At 39.3% G+C, this 16,138-nt stretch overlaps 1 protein-coding gene across 1 annotated transcript in view; it reads right to left on the bottom strand.

The window, feature by feature from the left end:
• Positions 1-4,204: 4,204 nt before the first annotated feature.
• Positions 4,205-16,138, bottom strand: part of INSC (INSC spindle orientation adaptor protein) — a 226,189-nt gene continuing 214,255 nt past the window's right edge. Inside the window, exons 10-13 of the mRNA XM_034770348.1 lie at positions 14,776-14,842; positions 8,795-8,950; positions 7,963-8,039; positions 4,205-4,539 (exon numbers count right to left, since the gene is read on the bottom strand). Coding sequence (XP_034626239.1) covers positions 4,411-4,539; positions 7,963-8,039; positions 8,795-8,950; positions 14,776-14,842 — 429 coding nt within the window. The 3' untranslated portion in view covers positions 4,205-4,410. The remainder of the gene's footprint in view (positions 4,540-7,962; positions 8,040-8,794; positions 8,951-14,775; positions 14,843-16,138) is intronic.

Genomic DNA, 16,138 nt, shown 5'->3' on the forward strand with positions numbered 1-16,138 from the left:
GTATGCTGGTTTCTGACCATGAGACATGCTCTTATTGAGCATCTGCCTTAGCTTATCCATTCCTTTCACTTTTCTAAGTTCTTGGAGACATTTTATCATTGGAACAGTTTATGGTTAAAAAAACCAATACATCATTGGTGGTTTAATTTTTCCCTTATAATGTACAGTCTTTTTATGCTTTCTACTGATGTGGAGGGGAGTTAGAATCAGCTGCTAACGGTGCAAAACCCAGAATAGGTCAGTAGGTGGATTTATAAATATAGGTCTTGTTCTGTGTACCTAAAGTCATTCCTTGAAACAAATAATGTCAGACCAGTAACCTTCACTGTAAATAATGTTTAATGAAATAGACACACAATACATTGAAGTATAAATTTTTATTCTGTGAATAATGTTGGAGCCAAAATATCTGTAAATTCTTGAACTAAATATGATTTTCAATACAAATATTCAGTTCATAGTCCAAAGTCATAAGGTCTGTTAAACAACTTACAAAGGAGCTTGTAGTTCACTGCCCATTTGTCCAACATTTCAAAAACATACAATTTAAAAAACCGTTCTGAGAAATGCAAACGAAGGGAGAATTTTTTTTAGCAAGCATAACTTTCAGATTCCAAAGTAATTGAGCTAAATTCTGCCCTATGTTCCCAGCTGCAGCTCCTTGATTTCATTGAGGTTGAATACATATATTTTAGAGCTGGTAACAACTTCGGTGCACAAAATTTTCCTGTTAAGAAATATGGTTTCATTAAAACTGAAATTTTTCATTGGAAACCATCAATTCTTTTTTAAGAACCAAGATGGGTGAGATAATATCTTTTACTGGACCAACTTCTGTTGGTAAGAGAGACAAGACCAACACGGCTACAACTACATTGCATACAATTCTGATTTAAAACATTGATTTTTCCCATGGAAAGGCAAAACAGAAGGGTTTTTTTAGAATCAATGTTCTTAAATTAAACATTTTCATTTAGAATTAAAATGCCATTTTGTTTCTTTTCAGCTAAAAATACAAAACAATACAACATTTTGTGCCTAAATGTCAATTGAAAATGATAGTTTTCATTTTGTTTTGTCTTCAAATGTTTGGGGTTTTGGTTTCCAAAAAACAAAACAAAAAAATGGACCACCTTTTAGTAAAAACCACAGGCACCAGCTTCCTCCAGGCCCCAGGAGTGCTCAAAACCCAGCTCTGCCCCAGGCCTGCCCCCCCCGCCCACTTCTTCCCACCTCCACTCCGCCCTGTTTTCTGCTGTTCAAGATCTTGAGGGCTGTTGACTAAGTTTGTACTGTGAATCAATACGATACTTGTGATCCAATATGTGGTTGGTGTAAAGGGTTATTTGGCTGTGCTTTTCTATGGATTTTCTCCCTTTGTACTATGCCCTACTATAAACATGTCCTGGTCCACCATTGCACCTTTACTATTATTTCTGCTCTCCCTGGGTCAGCGCTGAAGTGTTTGTATTCCTTCGATCAGCTCTTACTGACTAGTTGCGCTTCCAAAGAGTCGGATGTACTCCAAAGCACTCTTCTGCCTGTGCGATACTGGGAGTATGTCTACACTGCAATAAAATACCTGCGTCTGGCCCATGTCAGCTGGCTCAGACTGCAGGGCTACAAAACTTCAATGTAGACATACAGGCTCCCAGAGCCAAATTTGTGTTGAATTCACCAAATTATTCCAGTCACACACAAAAAATCGGGGGGGGGGGGGGGGTTTTTTTTTTCTTTTTGATATCTTTGAAATTAAATGTTTCAGTTTTTCGATTCAAAACAAGTTTGCTTTGAAATTTAATTCAATTTCATTAAAAACAAACATTTTAGAAAGCTCAAATTAAAAACAAATTTTCTTTTAGGTAAAAAATATTTTGTTCAATCTGAACCAAAATTTTATTTTTTTAACTTCTCAATTCACCAAAAATTTTGGAAAATTTGTGTTAGGACAACCTGAAACCATTTTTTTTTTTTAATTTTCAGAATAGTGATGACAAAAAAAAATCAGTTACTCACTCAGTTCTACTTCATGTGATTCTGGCAATGTAAATTCCACTTGTACCCAGGTTAGACTGACAAAGTAGCGCAAAGTGGTGTCCGTGCACGTCAGAAATGGATTTCCTTAATTTTTATTGATAGCTACTTTTGGTGCTTATATAAACATCCCTTTGGCCTTACACAGGCATAAGATGTACCAGTGAATTCTGTCCCCTCTTGGATATTACATGTCAGCGGAACAATGACATGCAGTTTGTACCTATCCATTTTTGAATGCGGCTGTTGACTTGAACACATTATGGGACAAATTCTACTATTAGCTACACCAATGCAAATACAGAGTAATTGACATTAGCCAGAGCCAAAGAAGTGCGGTTTCAACAGTGGGACAGAGCAGAATTTGGCCCTTTCTATGCAATTTTGGATTATAAGGATAAATTATAACATCTTAGTAGGATTCCTGTAGTAAACTCTACTATCCTATGTGTTGCTATCAAGTTAAATGGTTTACACCAGGAGTGATGATTTCACCATTTAATGTGTCAGTTCAAATAGTATTTGCTTTTAGTGAGGAAAGTGTCAGAGTCACTGGTATAATACAATGAAGCCTTTACAACAGACCAATCCTTACAGTGCAAGGTCACGTCTTAAAGGGCCGCCTCAAAATAGTCATGATATACTAAGCAGAATTAATCTCCACTCATATAAGAAAAGCATCTCTGTAAAGCAGCTGATTTTTGTCTGAACTTTGAGTGGTTGCTTAAAGCAGCGGTCACTGTACGTGTGCTAATATTTATAAAAGGCGTGTTAACCCTTATCCAGGATAAATGCATGGTTGACCTAAGACATCACCAAGAAGATGTCAGCAAAGAAACTTCTGCGCTCCTACATATCTGGAAGTGAGCTGGACTTTGTCATACATAAGATAAAAGATGGAAGCATCTTTCATGAAAACTGGGAAGATGATGACAATTTAGCACTTTCACAGTGCCTTTCATTCAAATCTCAAAACACTAAACAAATATTAATGGATTAAGCCTCATAACCTTTTGTGAGGTAAATTCAGGAAGTAGGGTTTCTCTTTACTTTTTTTTTTTTTTTGGCAGAGATCCTAGCACCAGAGAGTTGCCTACCACAAATTATTCAGAGCAGTATTCGCAAACAACCACATAATGTCAAAAACACAAATCTTCCTGAGTTACCAGAGAGACAGAGAAGCAAAAAGACTCCCATGACATTGCTGACTGAAAAATTTCAAAATTCAAACATTTTTGATGAAAAAAATTCCATTTTTCAATCAATTTTACCCTCTACGTAAACATCTACAAGTGGAATTTTCTTCTGCCAGCTTTGAGTGAATTTTAAAATCCCACCCTACATTTTAAAGAAAAATGACAAGCTAAGAAAACAGAATAACTCAAGGTTCAGTCAGAGTTATAATCTGTTTACCTGTTTTTTTAAAATATATGCACACATACTTTCAAACAAGTATTGGCTTGAATCACTAAAAATATGTCGGGCTTATTCACTACAGGAATTCATGTACAACTATGAAATGCAAATCCATTTTCCTTGTGTGACATGCTAAGTTATTTGTGGATATTTAACATTTTGTAAAGAATCAGGTATATTTTTATACATATTTTTACAAACTACCATTTTCTAGGATTTTTTAATTTCATGTAATTAAAATAGAAAAAAATTACCTGTAACTATCCTGTGAAGGACCACATTTTTAGACAGCCTATATCACCTCTCAAAAAATCTCAAAATTCAGCCTTGAAAATGTGGCTATTTTCTTGCATACCTTCAGTATCTAATCCTGTGAAGATATTTCCACAGTTCTGTTTATAAAAAAAATAGGACCAGATCTTCAACATATCAGCAATCAGCATACCTGAATGGAGACTTGAGAATTTTGTGCCCAGATGGTACTGTTTCTATTGTATTCAAGTTTATTTTTGCATTTTTAAGAATCAATTTTTGTGACATGAGTGCATTAAGCTAATAAATCTTTTGGACAACTTAATAGTACTGTAATTACAAAGAAATAGTGATAAAATGTCAGAACATTTAAAATCAAGGGACGAAGTTCTCCCTAGTTATCATGATGCAATCTCATCACACCAGTGTAATCCAGAAGAAAATCTGACCCCAAATCTAAAATGACAACAGTTATAATAATAATTTTCTGATCTGTTGACATATCCATAAGTATTGAAGAAAAAACAGGGGGAGGGGGAAGGATTACTTGCTCAAACCACTGATATAAGATTGCTTTTTCTGTTTCTTTTCCTCTACATACCAGACTTTAATAGTTTTTAAATAAATTAATCATAAAAATAATATTGTTAGAACTACATCATTCTGCGTGTGTTAGTTCGATTGCTTTTGGAGGCTATATTTAGTTATTTAGACAAAGCTCTCTTCCATATTTGTGCACAGCAAAAAGGAATCCACAAGTCTAGGCTTTACCAACTGCTGGAAATCTGAATCCTCAAGGCCATCGGGACTCATAACTGCTAGTCTTCGTAAGGCTGCCTGTCAGAAACAATGACAGTACAATTAAGGATTAGTAAATTCTTCACTTTGAGTCCATAACATACAGTGCCTACCGATAACGGTCAACATGTGAAACTGATCTCTGTGCACAGGGCCAACATAGGGACTATGTACTAGCCTCAATTGTCCACTCATCCAGTTAAATCTCCCTCTCAACTTGATTATGAAACTGTTCTTTTGAATGTATTATACTGAGTGCATGACCTGTTGTGTCATTTCACTTTCTGTACCTTTGTTTCCCCTCCCTATTGACAGCCAGTACCCCACTGGGCATCAATCATTTTGTGAAATATATGTATAGATATTTTAAGGAGTTGTGAGACTGTACTGAATATTATGGTCTTAAGGCTGATAACCAGGAGCTGACATGTCTCAGACTGGTTCATTTCAAGCAGAAGGTAACAGACACTTCTCTCTCTGTTCATGTATATATTGGGCACTGTACGCAGGGGTGAAAGTAACTTAAAGGACTTACTGATGCACAGGTTGGCTGGGGTCCTGGGCAAGGTGGGGTGGGCGGCTCTGGGCCCCCAGAAGGGGCAGGGCCTCAGGCGGAAGGGGCGGGGCTGGGGCCAGACTCCCCCAGCCAGCCCTTCAGCGCTGTCTAGCCCGGGCCACTTGGGGCACCAGCAGTGATTTAAAGGGCTCCAACTGCTGCTAGGAGCTCTGGGCCCTTTTAAATCGCCGGGCCCCGGGGCAGCTGCCCATTTCCTCCCACACACACACAAGTCAGCAGCCCTGCTGGTACATTGCTTTAACATCGGCTGTGTACCGGCGGCCACTTTCTTACCCGTCTGCCACACTGGCCCATACCTCTGATTGTATGTCTCACACTGGATGCCTGTTTGCATAGTGAGCCAAATGCTCACCAAGAGATTGTGAAATCTTCAAGAGAGGAAACTTACAGGATGAAATAAATAGCATGAAGGGATCCTCTTTACGAGTAAATACAATAGATTGTTGTGGTATATCAGGATGTGCAGAAATACACCCTGGATCTTTCACTCAGGAGTAAGCTAATAGCATGTTTGTCTTATGAATGGAGGTCATGGCCAATTTGGCTGTAAGACACAAAGGACTTTGGGTGAGATTTCTCTACATGAGAAAAGAGCACCTACTTAATTAAGTCTAGGTTTAGAATGTATGTTATGGTTTTGTTTTATATGTAACTATTTGTTTCCAATACTTGTACTTGCTGTCACTTGAATCTCTATCCTTAGTTAATAAACTTCTACTTGTTTTCACTATAACCATAACTAAATGGTGTGTGTTAAGTGGAGTGGCGAGCTGAGGCAAACTGTGACTACTGTGAGTAACCAGTGGACCAGGGGCGGGGCACTCCAGAGAAACACTCAGCAGACTCAGGGGTCGGAGTGTGCCTATCATCAACAGGCAGACTGGCCAGTGGAACTGGGGAGCTGACCCCCAGCAGGCATAGACAAGGCTTCCTCACACTAAAGCCAGATGATAGAAAGGTGCCTCAGAACCCTGGGTACCCCAGGGAGCGTGACAAAACCTTATTGAAGAACCAGCCCTTGCATTTAGATGTGAACATGGTTTAGTTGGAACTCAGTCTGCTCTTGTCCTCTAAGGCATTCCATAGTCATGTTTATCTCACTGAAGATGCTCTGCCCCCATGCACAAGAGTCTTATTCTGCACTTTGACAATACACATTCTGGCTTCATAATTACTGAATAAGAGAGCTGACGGTATTGAACCTTGTGGCATTCAATATGGAAACACTCTTTGTGAGGAGAAGTATGTCTCTGTCAGGATTCATTCTGATCTATCTTAGAGGAATGAATGAAGCTAACATAGAGCTGGCTTTTCCTTCTCCTGACAGGTCCCGTAAGCAGCACTCTACAGAATCAATGGCAGTAAGGAGGTCCAGTAATATCTATTATACACAAAAACTATATTAAAGAAAAGTTAAAGTTGCCAAGTCAAGCACTCAAAAGGGGTCTTGTAGAAAAAAATAGTACATGATCATGTAATTAAAAACCATATTATAATGCCTGCACACCAGGGCGCTGTTTAAGATTGTACATGCAACTTTAAATTTTGGCATTTCCTAACTTTTAAGTACTTGACTTTGCAACCTTAAACGTTCTTTAAACATACTTTGTGTGTGTGATTTTCTGGGTTTTTAAAAAAGCAAACTGAAAATACAGAAATTCCATCATGTCGAATCATACTGGCCCCTAGAGACATCATCAGCAGAGTTCAATCCTTTAGATCCACTGCCCAGACTTCTGGCACTTGAGCTAATAAAGTAACTGATAGCAGTAGCAAGTTGTCATCCCTTACATATACAAGTGACTAGTGGAGGATGAGACACACTTTGCGGATTTCATGGATATCTGTCGACAGCAGAGGAAGGTTCAGACTCAGGAACCTTGGGTTCAATTCCTGGTGATGGAAAGGAATGTACTCTAGTTCATACAGAACCCTCTGCTCTCTTCCTCACAAGCCTGGTCCATTGTGTCCACATCCTCTCCAGCCTGCCCCTGTGCCAATCCTGTCTCTCCAACCCCTGGGACTCCTCATCCCACTTACAGTCTCTTTGCTCACTCAGTATCAATTTTCCACCCCTTCAGGCTCCTTCTAAATAGTTAAACTTTAGCTAAGTTATAAGCACCTGAAAACTGGTCTTACGATGGAAAGTGTCGAGCAACCTTGACTATAGGCTTTGCTACCAGCTCCACTTATGATGGAGGCTTGAACTCTTGCCAAAGGAAATCAGAGCCAGGAAAAAGCATTGTCTTTGCACCATGTCCTGTTCCAATGCCTGACTGTGAGTGATCTAGGAAACTGGAGGAGCCATTGTTTGAGTTTTAAAATACAATTAGAATCAACCAACTCCCAGTGTGGAATTAAATAGGTCATGACTGTAACTTCACTGAGGATGAAGATGACACAAACCTGCTAGCCAAATCTTCCAGGTCCTCTCATTCCCAGGGACAGTAAGTCAGCCCATCGAGCTCCTCTGGCCAGAGCAGAGCTCCCTTCCTCACCCTTCTGGTCCCAGCCAGGAACTGACCTGAGCAAGCCCTACAGTTCCTTTTATTTGAGCCCGCTAGGCTCTGATTGACTGCTTCTGTGCAGCGTTTCTAGACAGCCTTAGAGGACCCACGTTCATTTTTCCTTTCCTGGGGTGGGCGGTGGACTGTGGAGCCTCAAGCAGGGGGCCTTGAAGGGACTGGTACACCCCATCATGGTGTGCGAATCTTGATTTTAATGGGAATTAAGGTACTCAGCACTGGGCCTAAGATGGGAAGGGGATGAGTCTGACATGTAATTAAGTAACACAAGTTTGTTGTAACACACACTGAAATCCCACTGAAATGAAGGGGATTTCTGCATTTTTCAGGAGAGATAAAGGATGGCTTAAGTGCACCTACCAGACAAGCCACTAGAACAGAATCACTGTTATTTCTTTCAGCGGGTGATCTGCAGAGTTCTATAAGGCGAGGAATACCTAAAAGTGTAAAAAAAAATGAAGATAAACAATGTTTGTTGTTATCGAAAACTCGCCATTTTGACACCAAAAATCAGCCTGGTGGATTCTTTAGTTTTATCTGTCTCATTTAATACAATTGTGAATGAATACAACTGCTGTACAAGAGGTGTAGAAGGAACTCTCCACACATGCATTAGAACGAGCTGTGCAATTTAAAATTGCCACAGTTAGATAACGGTAAAGCATAAACAAATTCATTGTTTTTACCCTCTACTGCTCTTTTACAATGAATAGAGCTGACCTAAAAAAAATCCTTCCTATCCATCATCCCCCAACTCCCCAAAATAGACAATTTTTAAATTTAAAAAATCTGGTCCTTGCTGTCTCTCTTTGCTGGAGGATCTACTAGTCACATGTGTGTGAGGTTTTAAGTTGAGGAGAGAGTAGATGCTGCATCTTCAAGTGTCACAGCGTCAGCTAGTCACTGTAAAAGCTCTGTATCCCCTCCATCCCTAGCTATGTGTACGAGGAAGCTGCACCTCAGTTTCCACTGAAAAATTAGCCATAGATTCATTTAGCACATTCTCCGCATCTACTGTCAGGACAGACTGTGCAGGGAACCTTGTGGTCTGTAGAGAGCAACCATTAACAAGTGATATAAGAGAGCCTCTCTCCTTGCTAAACCAGCAAGAGCCTCTGCTGCCCTAGTCTCAGCAGGAAGTCATTCTCTCCATATTTTACAGTCTGCCACTAGGTTAGCATTAAATTCTTACAGCTGAGTTTTATGGCTGCATGTGCCACTTCAGGATCTCGGCTGAGCCGTGCCAGGGTAACTGCAGATTTCTGCTGAACTCGCTCACAAGCAGTGACTTCTGCTGAATTCCCAGAAGATGATCTTTCAAAGAGCATTTCCATTAAAAGCTGAACACCTACAAAGAAATGAAAGTTGCTGTTAGTATCTCTCCCAGAAAACAAAAACTTCCATACAAGAAAGTAGTTTACAAGCGAAGCAAACTGAATAATGACACACAACTGCAACAGATGATTTTGCTGTTCAGAATATAGGCACAATCTGTATCTGCGCAAAAACATATGTTGTCTACAGAAAGCTAGAAAACATATGGAACCAGCAAATACATGCACATTTCCCCCTCTTCTCTCCGGATTGTTCTAGTACAGATTGACGTGTGGATTTTAGACTGACCTATCACATCTGGCTCAAAATCCGTGGCAAGGCTTTTAGTTCTTAGTTACATTTAACTTCCAATTCAAGATAAACCTATATGCAGGGGCCTGAAGAACATTAGAAGATCTTTCAGGTAACATGTATAACATGTAACATGTACTAACATGTATGTAACTTTCCTTTCCTGCTCATATGCTTTAAAACACCATTTTTAATCTTTCAATTTAATCAAGGCTAATAGACTGAATTCTCAATTCAAATACATTTGTATGTTTCCCATGGACTTCAATGACACAGACATGGATGTGAAGGAAGATATTCATCTCATGTTTTAGTTGTTGCATTCTCAGTAAAGTTTTATGCTTCAATTTATTCATCCAAAAAACTCCAAGATATGTGCCTTGGTTTCCAACTGTTATAACATGACATTATAACCCCACTCCTGCCTTAATTTCCTGCAACTGTAAAAAAAAATTAAAACAAAAAAGTAAAAAAAAATTAAAATAGATATTAAATGTTAAATTCTGCCAGTGTAGTCATGGCACAGGCTGCTGTGAGGTGTCTGGTTCAGTATCTTTAGCTTGCTGAACTAATGTTATTGAGAGGACACTGAGGATACGGACTCAGGATTTCCAGTTTGCTGGCCTGATACCATGGGAAAGGATGCAGCGAGGTCACAGGCTCATCACCTCTAGCTTGGTGGTCTGATGGCAAAACACAAACCTCTTACCAACATCTCATCCGATGTCTTGTGCAGGGAGGAGATGCTCAGATTGGGAGGCAGCTCCTCTGTGCTCCCCTCTAAAGATTAGGGTCCTTTAAGGTGTTTCAAGTTGAGCACAGATTCACTAGTCACTTTTTAACTAGTTGGGGCACACATGTACATATGTATACATGCACACACACACAGGGCAAGGTTGTCACTTTAAGGCATTACCCAAGTTTGCAGGCTTTGGGCTGCACAGTGTTCCCTGTTACACTGCGATTGCTGCAAGTTCGTGCTATGTTCTGTTACTAGGGAGGCATGCACACAGCACCATGTCCAGGTAGCTCTGTTGGCTAGTGCAGAGGGAGCAGGTTCATAGCCTTATCCTTGCACAACCCCAATAGACATCTCATACCACCAGCCAAGCCAGACTCCTCTCTCCTGGTGCTTTGGGGGAGATGGATCCTTCACAGAAGTGCAAGGGAAAGGAAAATTATCTGTGTACTCGTCCTCTATGTACCTTGTATAATGTGTGTCTTGATACTACACTGATGGCCACCCTGTAAATATCTGTAACAATAATACAATCAAAACAGCAATGAAGCAGCTACTGTACTCAATTAGATGTTTTGATGACCCATCAGCTCCCTGGACACATCCACACAGTAAGAGAAAAAAAGATTCCTTGCAGGCCCTAGACTTCTAATGAACTAGATTACAGGGGAGAACCCACTGGGGCACTAGTAACATAGTTATCTATAACTAAAACATAAAATATCACACTGCCAAATATATCTAGAGCAAAACACCCTAAGTATAAGTCTTACAGGTATCATGATACCTTTTAAAACAGGACATAACGATTAAGAGATGAGAGCAACAGCCAGATTATTAAAATTATATCATCCACAAAACCTACCTTTTCAGTACAAAAACATCAGAGAGGGGAAGATAGATGGATGGATAGATAGATAGATACTATGCCAAAAACATTTTAAAAGGGGATATGAAGCTCTTTTTCCATTCCAATTAAATACCATTACAACTGAACTCCCATTAGTTTAATAGAGCAAGGATTTCACTCAGAATGTCAACAATCTGTACACTTCTGTCTATGTATTTATTGTTACCTATATCTGTAATTTAATATTATGGTCATATTTTATTGTTATATTTTTGTTAGAACATTTACACAATTAACAAAAATATTAATTGCTTCCAATTAGCAAAAGAATCAGAGCTAGAAACCAAAGTTGAGGAGACCAACCAAGATCTTCCAATTCCAAAAACTCTTCTCTCATCAGTTTCTCTGGTTTCTAACCAACTGCTAATTGTTACCATATTACACAGACATAGGAAACTATTATGCACAAGTTGGCTCTCACCCCTTTTCACAAGCCTAGAGGCAGCTGCCTTGATCTGAGCTTCCAACAAGAGGGAAATATGCAGACTTTATTGTACCACAAACACACTTTGGTTAATTAAGTCTAAGTTTTACATGGACATGTGCCAGGACTAAAATGATCACTTACTTCCATCTTCTCACTGGCTAAGAGGGAGGGCTAGATGGCACCGTGTGCTAATACATTACCATTTTAACATTCTGCGTCTGGGTCCAAATAAAGTTTATTCATCACAAATGAAGTGAATATGTGTGGTCTCAACTTAGACTATAGTGGATGTTCATGCACATCCCCAAATTGCTGCACAATGTATTGAAACCTGCAGTGTCAATTCAGCAAGGACCTGATCCTGTAAAGTGCTAGATGCCCTCCACTCCAACTGTGCTTGATTCTCCTTTCTCACTCATTTGGCATTGGTGTAACTCCATTGACTTCCATAAAGTTCCTCTTGATTTACACCAGTCTGAGTGAGAAGAGAATCAGACCAAATGTCTTCAGTGGCAGTGGAGAGTGCTCATCACTTCTCAGAGGACTCAGACCTTGTAGGATTTGATCCTACGAGGAGCAGACTGGAATACTGGGTGTATTATAGGTAAAGATGAAGCTGTAATAACAAACTGTTTAGAAGATGCCTAATTGAAAATACATGAACTTACACACAGCATGACCCTACACAGACTTTTGCCTAATATATAGTGTAATCCATATACAAGACAACCTTGTTGTAAGGCAGCTTTACTTCACACACTCTCTCTCTCTCACACACACCTGACACAAACACACAAAAGTAAGGAAATGAAAACCTAAGCCTCCTATGTGTCCATGGACCCTACTGAATCCAGGTTAGTTTGTGCCAATCCTCCATCAGTCAGGTCTGTGTTCATAACACTTTCAGCTATAACATGAGAAACGACTAAAAATGACCCTAAATCTAATTATATTTAGCAAACAGACCACTGCATCATTTCTCCTCAGAATCCACTTCTAAAAAGTTTTGTGTAAACAAAAAATGATTTTAAGAGTATTGGTCAACACTGAAAATGTAGGTCTCCTAAAGAAATGTTTCAGCCACAACTCAAATTCAAACCCTCTCTATTAAAAACATATTATGCAAAACCAAACAAAACTTCATGGGACAGAAAAAGCTGTGTGGAACATCACTGACTAGCCATCTACTTTTAGAGAACAACAGGAATTTATGCCCCATTTTAAGATCATATAATCGTAATTATAGAGCTGCTACCAGGTGCCTCCCTAAAATCAGTTAGATCTCCTATTTCCTTATCCACAGGACTGTTCTCCTGCCCTTACAGTCTCCTATAATACCTTGTTGTTGTTTTTTTAACCTTTCCTCGTCTGTCAGGTTTTCTAAACCATTTATCATACTTGTTGACTGCCCATTTGTCCACATCTTTCCTAAAGTGTAATTCCCAGAACTGGACACAGTACTCCTGCAGAGGCCTTAGCAGGACAATTACCTTCTGTGTCTTAAATATGACAATACACCTCAGAATGATATTAGCCTTTTTTGCAACTGCAACATATTTTTGACTCATTCAATTTGTGATCCACTAATGCCCCCAGATCCTTTTCACAGTAATACTGCCTAGCCTATTCCCCCATCTTGTAATCGGGCATTTGATTTTTCCTTCTTAATGGAAGCACTTTGTTAAATTTCTTCTTGTTAAATTCAGACCAATTCTCCAATTTTGAATTCTAATCCTGTCTTCCAAAGTATTTGCAACCACTCCCAGCTTGGTGTCATCTACAATTTTTATAAGCATATTCTCCATTCCATTATCCAAGTCATTAATGAAAATATTGACTAGTACTGGATCCAAGACTGATCCCTGTTGCACCCCAATAGATATCCCTCCCAGTTTGACAGCAAACCATTAACTACTTTTTGAGTAGTCTTTCCACCAGTTGTGCATCCATCTTATAGTAATTTCCTCTAGACCACATTTCCTTAGTTTGCTTATGAGAGAATGTCATGTGGGACTGTCAAAAGCCTTACTAAAAATCAAGAAGAACAGGAGAGATATCAAGTCTACTGCTTCCACCCTATCTCTAGGCCAGTAAACCTGTCATAGAAGGAAATTAAGTTGGTGTGGAATGATTTGTCCTTGACAAATCTATGCTGGCTATTTCTTATAACGCTATAATCCTCTAGGTGCATACAACTTGATTGTTTAATAAGTTGTTCTAGTATCTTTCCAAGTATCAAAGTTAGGCAGACTGGTCTAATTCCCTTGGTCCTCTTTGTTCCAGTTTTTAAAGGCAGGCCCTATTTTTGCCTTTCTCCAGTCCTCTGGGACCTCACCCATCCTCCAGGAGTTCTCCACAAAAAACAAAACAAACAAACAAAAAACTAATGATCCTGAGACTGCTTCAGCTAGTTCTTTAAGTATCCTAACAACTTCATTTCATCAGGGCCTGCTGACTTGAATGTATCCAACTTATATAAATAGTCTTTAACCTGTTCTTTCCTCATTTTGGCTTACGTTCCTTCCCCATTTTTCTTAACGTTAATTGCACTGGAGTATCTAGTGACAATTAACCTTTTTAGTGGAGACTGAAGCAAAACAGGCATTAAACCCCTAAGTCTTTTTGATATCACTTAGTAACTTTCCTTCCCCACTAAGTATACCTACCATTATCCCTTACATTTTCTTCCCATGGAACCTTGCCTACCAGTTCTCTGAGTTTGTTAGTCTGCTTTTTTTTAAATCCATTGTCCTTATTCTGCTGCGCTTTCTTTAGAATAATGAAATCTATCATTTCATGATGACTTTCACCCAAACTGCCTTCCACCTTCAGATTTGCAATCAATTCCTCCCTGTTGGTCAGAATCAAATCTAAAATGTACACTTCCCAAATAATGAAGTTTTGCCAAAAATATCATTAAAGGGCTATGGGAAAGCATTGCTTCTGCTGTTTGTACATTTTGGAGCAGTAATGTCTTATTATAGCATTATACAGTTTGAATGAAACAATGCAGGATGCTAATGTACAAATTACATAGATGATGTAATCTGATTTATGAGAATCACAGGTCTTCTCAAACATCTTAATTCTTAATTTACGGAAACAAACGTTACTATCAAAATGCTTCAGATTGCCTCAACATACATCTGTGAGTAATGACGTGAACTATAAATATTAAATCAGCAGGATGGCTATGTATCTGAAGTCTTCTAAATCATGTTGTAGAATGACAGCATATTTCAATTATAAGGCCATTCTGAGACCTCACTTGGTATCCCTCATCAACCTGTATTGGCCAGCAGATGCAGATTCCACAAAGAATTATAGCAAACAACAGGCTTCATTTGCATTGGATCGCATCCGTAGATCATGTTGCCCTGTGATTAACACAGGTCACCTCTCAAGCTCTCTCCTTTTCTCACATGCATTCCATACATACAGATACAGCATTAACTCAGCTCAAATACATACCATTTCCTTGAATTATTTCTGAAGCACACTGGTCCAGCACAGACATGTTTGCTAATATTGTCACAACCTGCATTAATGAAAGAGTAGAACATAAAATATAATGTTACAATTCAGAAATGATAAATATACTCACTATTAAATATACTAAATAAGATAGTATAACCAGAACAATAAAAAACTATCCTTGTGTGCTAACATTTTATTATCACTTCTCCGTACTCTGAGGTTGCTTCAACTTACACTCAGCTGTTAATAACATTCAAGAGTTGTTGGAGTGTAGTGGACTCCAATTATGTCTCCTTTCCCCCAGCCATGCCACCAACATGTACTGGGGGTTGCCAGATGGAGGTTGTGGATCCATTACTCCTACAACAGAGGATTTCCTTGGTGGTAAGATTTGCATACTTTATGGAAGTCCCTTTATGCTGCTAAATCCTCATAAAGGGGCTGAAGGGCTACAAACAATTGAGCCTCTCGCAGTCTTCATTTAGGTACAAATCCTGAATTCCATACTTAAATTCAGACACAACTCCCATTGAGTAAGTACTGAGAACTTCAGTGTATATCCAAGCAATACTACTACTTAGAAATTAGTTTTAAACTTCAAAGCAATGATAGAAACACTGATTAATCCTCAGAACCCCCTTGGGAGGTTGGTATATTGGGCCCTGATTCTGGAAAGCATACCTATTCAAGGACAACACATAAGTAGGATTTAGCACACACTCAAGTGTTGTCCTGAACAGAGATGGACTTAAACACATGCTTAAATGTTTTCCTGGATTGGTAACAAACTGTTGAATGTTGACTGTTTACAGGGACAACAGACCTCTAATATCTGAACTGCCCTGGAGAGGGCTGTACAGTGCAGATACATGTTTGGGGGAAATTTGAGAACTTGGAGTGCATTGGGTCACCCTGCAAGTAGCAACCAAAGCTGGTGGAAGCCAGAGTGTGACTGGAGTGTTGCTGACAGACTGCTGGGGTTAGAACTACTGGACCAAGGCTGTAGCTATACACAGACACTCGTATGTGACCTGCATCCTGTTTGCGAGAGGCCCAGGTTGGGAGCTACAACAGCAAACATTCTGAAGCACCCATGCTTTCAGGGCAGGTGCTGACAACTCATACTGGTATAGATTGCACCCTGGAATGTGACAGAAATTAGGGACCTGATTGGAAGAACTGCTGAGCAATCACAATAGGAGTTGTGGTCTTCAGTGCTTCTCAAAATCAGATCCAAAGCAATTTGTCTTTGGCCATACAATAACTCATCGATAGAGGTTGGATTAGAACTCAGAAACAGCTACCTCCTAATCCCACACTCCTAGCTCCTAATCCACTATACTATACTGGTTTTGTT

Source organism: Trachemys scripta, chromosome 4, assembly GCF_013100865.1.
Source record: "Trachemys scripta elegans isolate TJP31775 chromosome 4, CAS_Tse_1.0, whole genome shotgun sequence".
Lineage (NCBI taxonomy): Eukaryota > Metazoa > Chordata > Testudines > Emydidae > Trachemys > Trachemys scripta.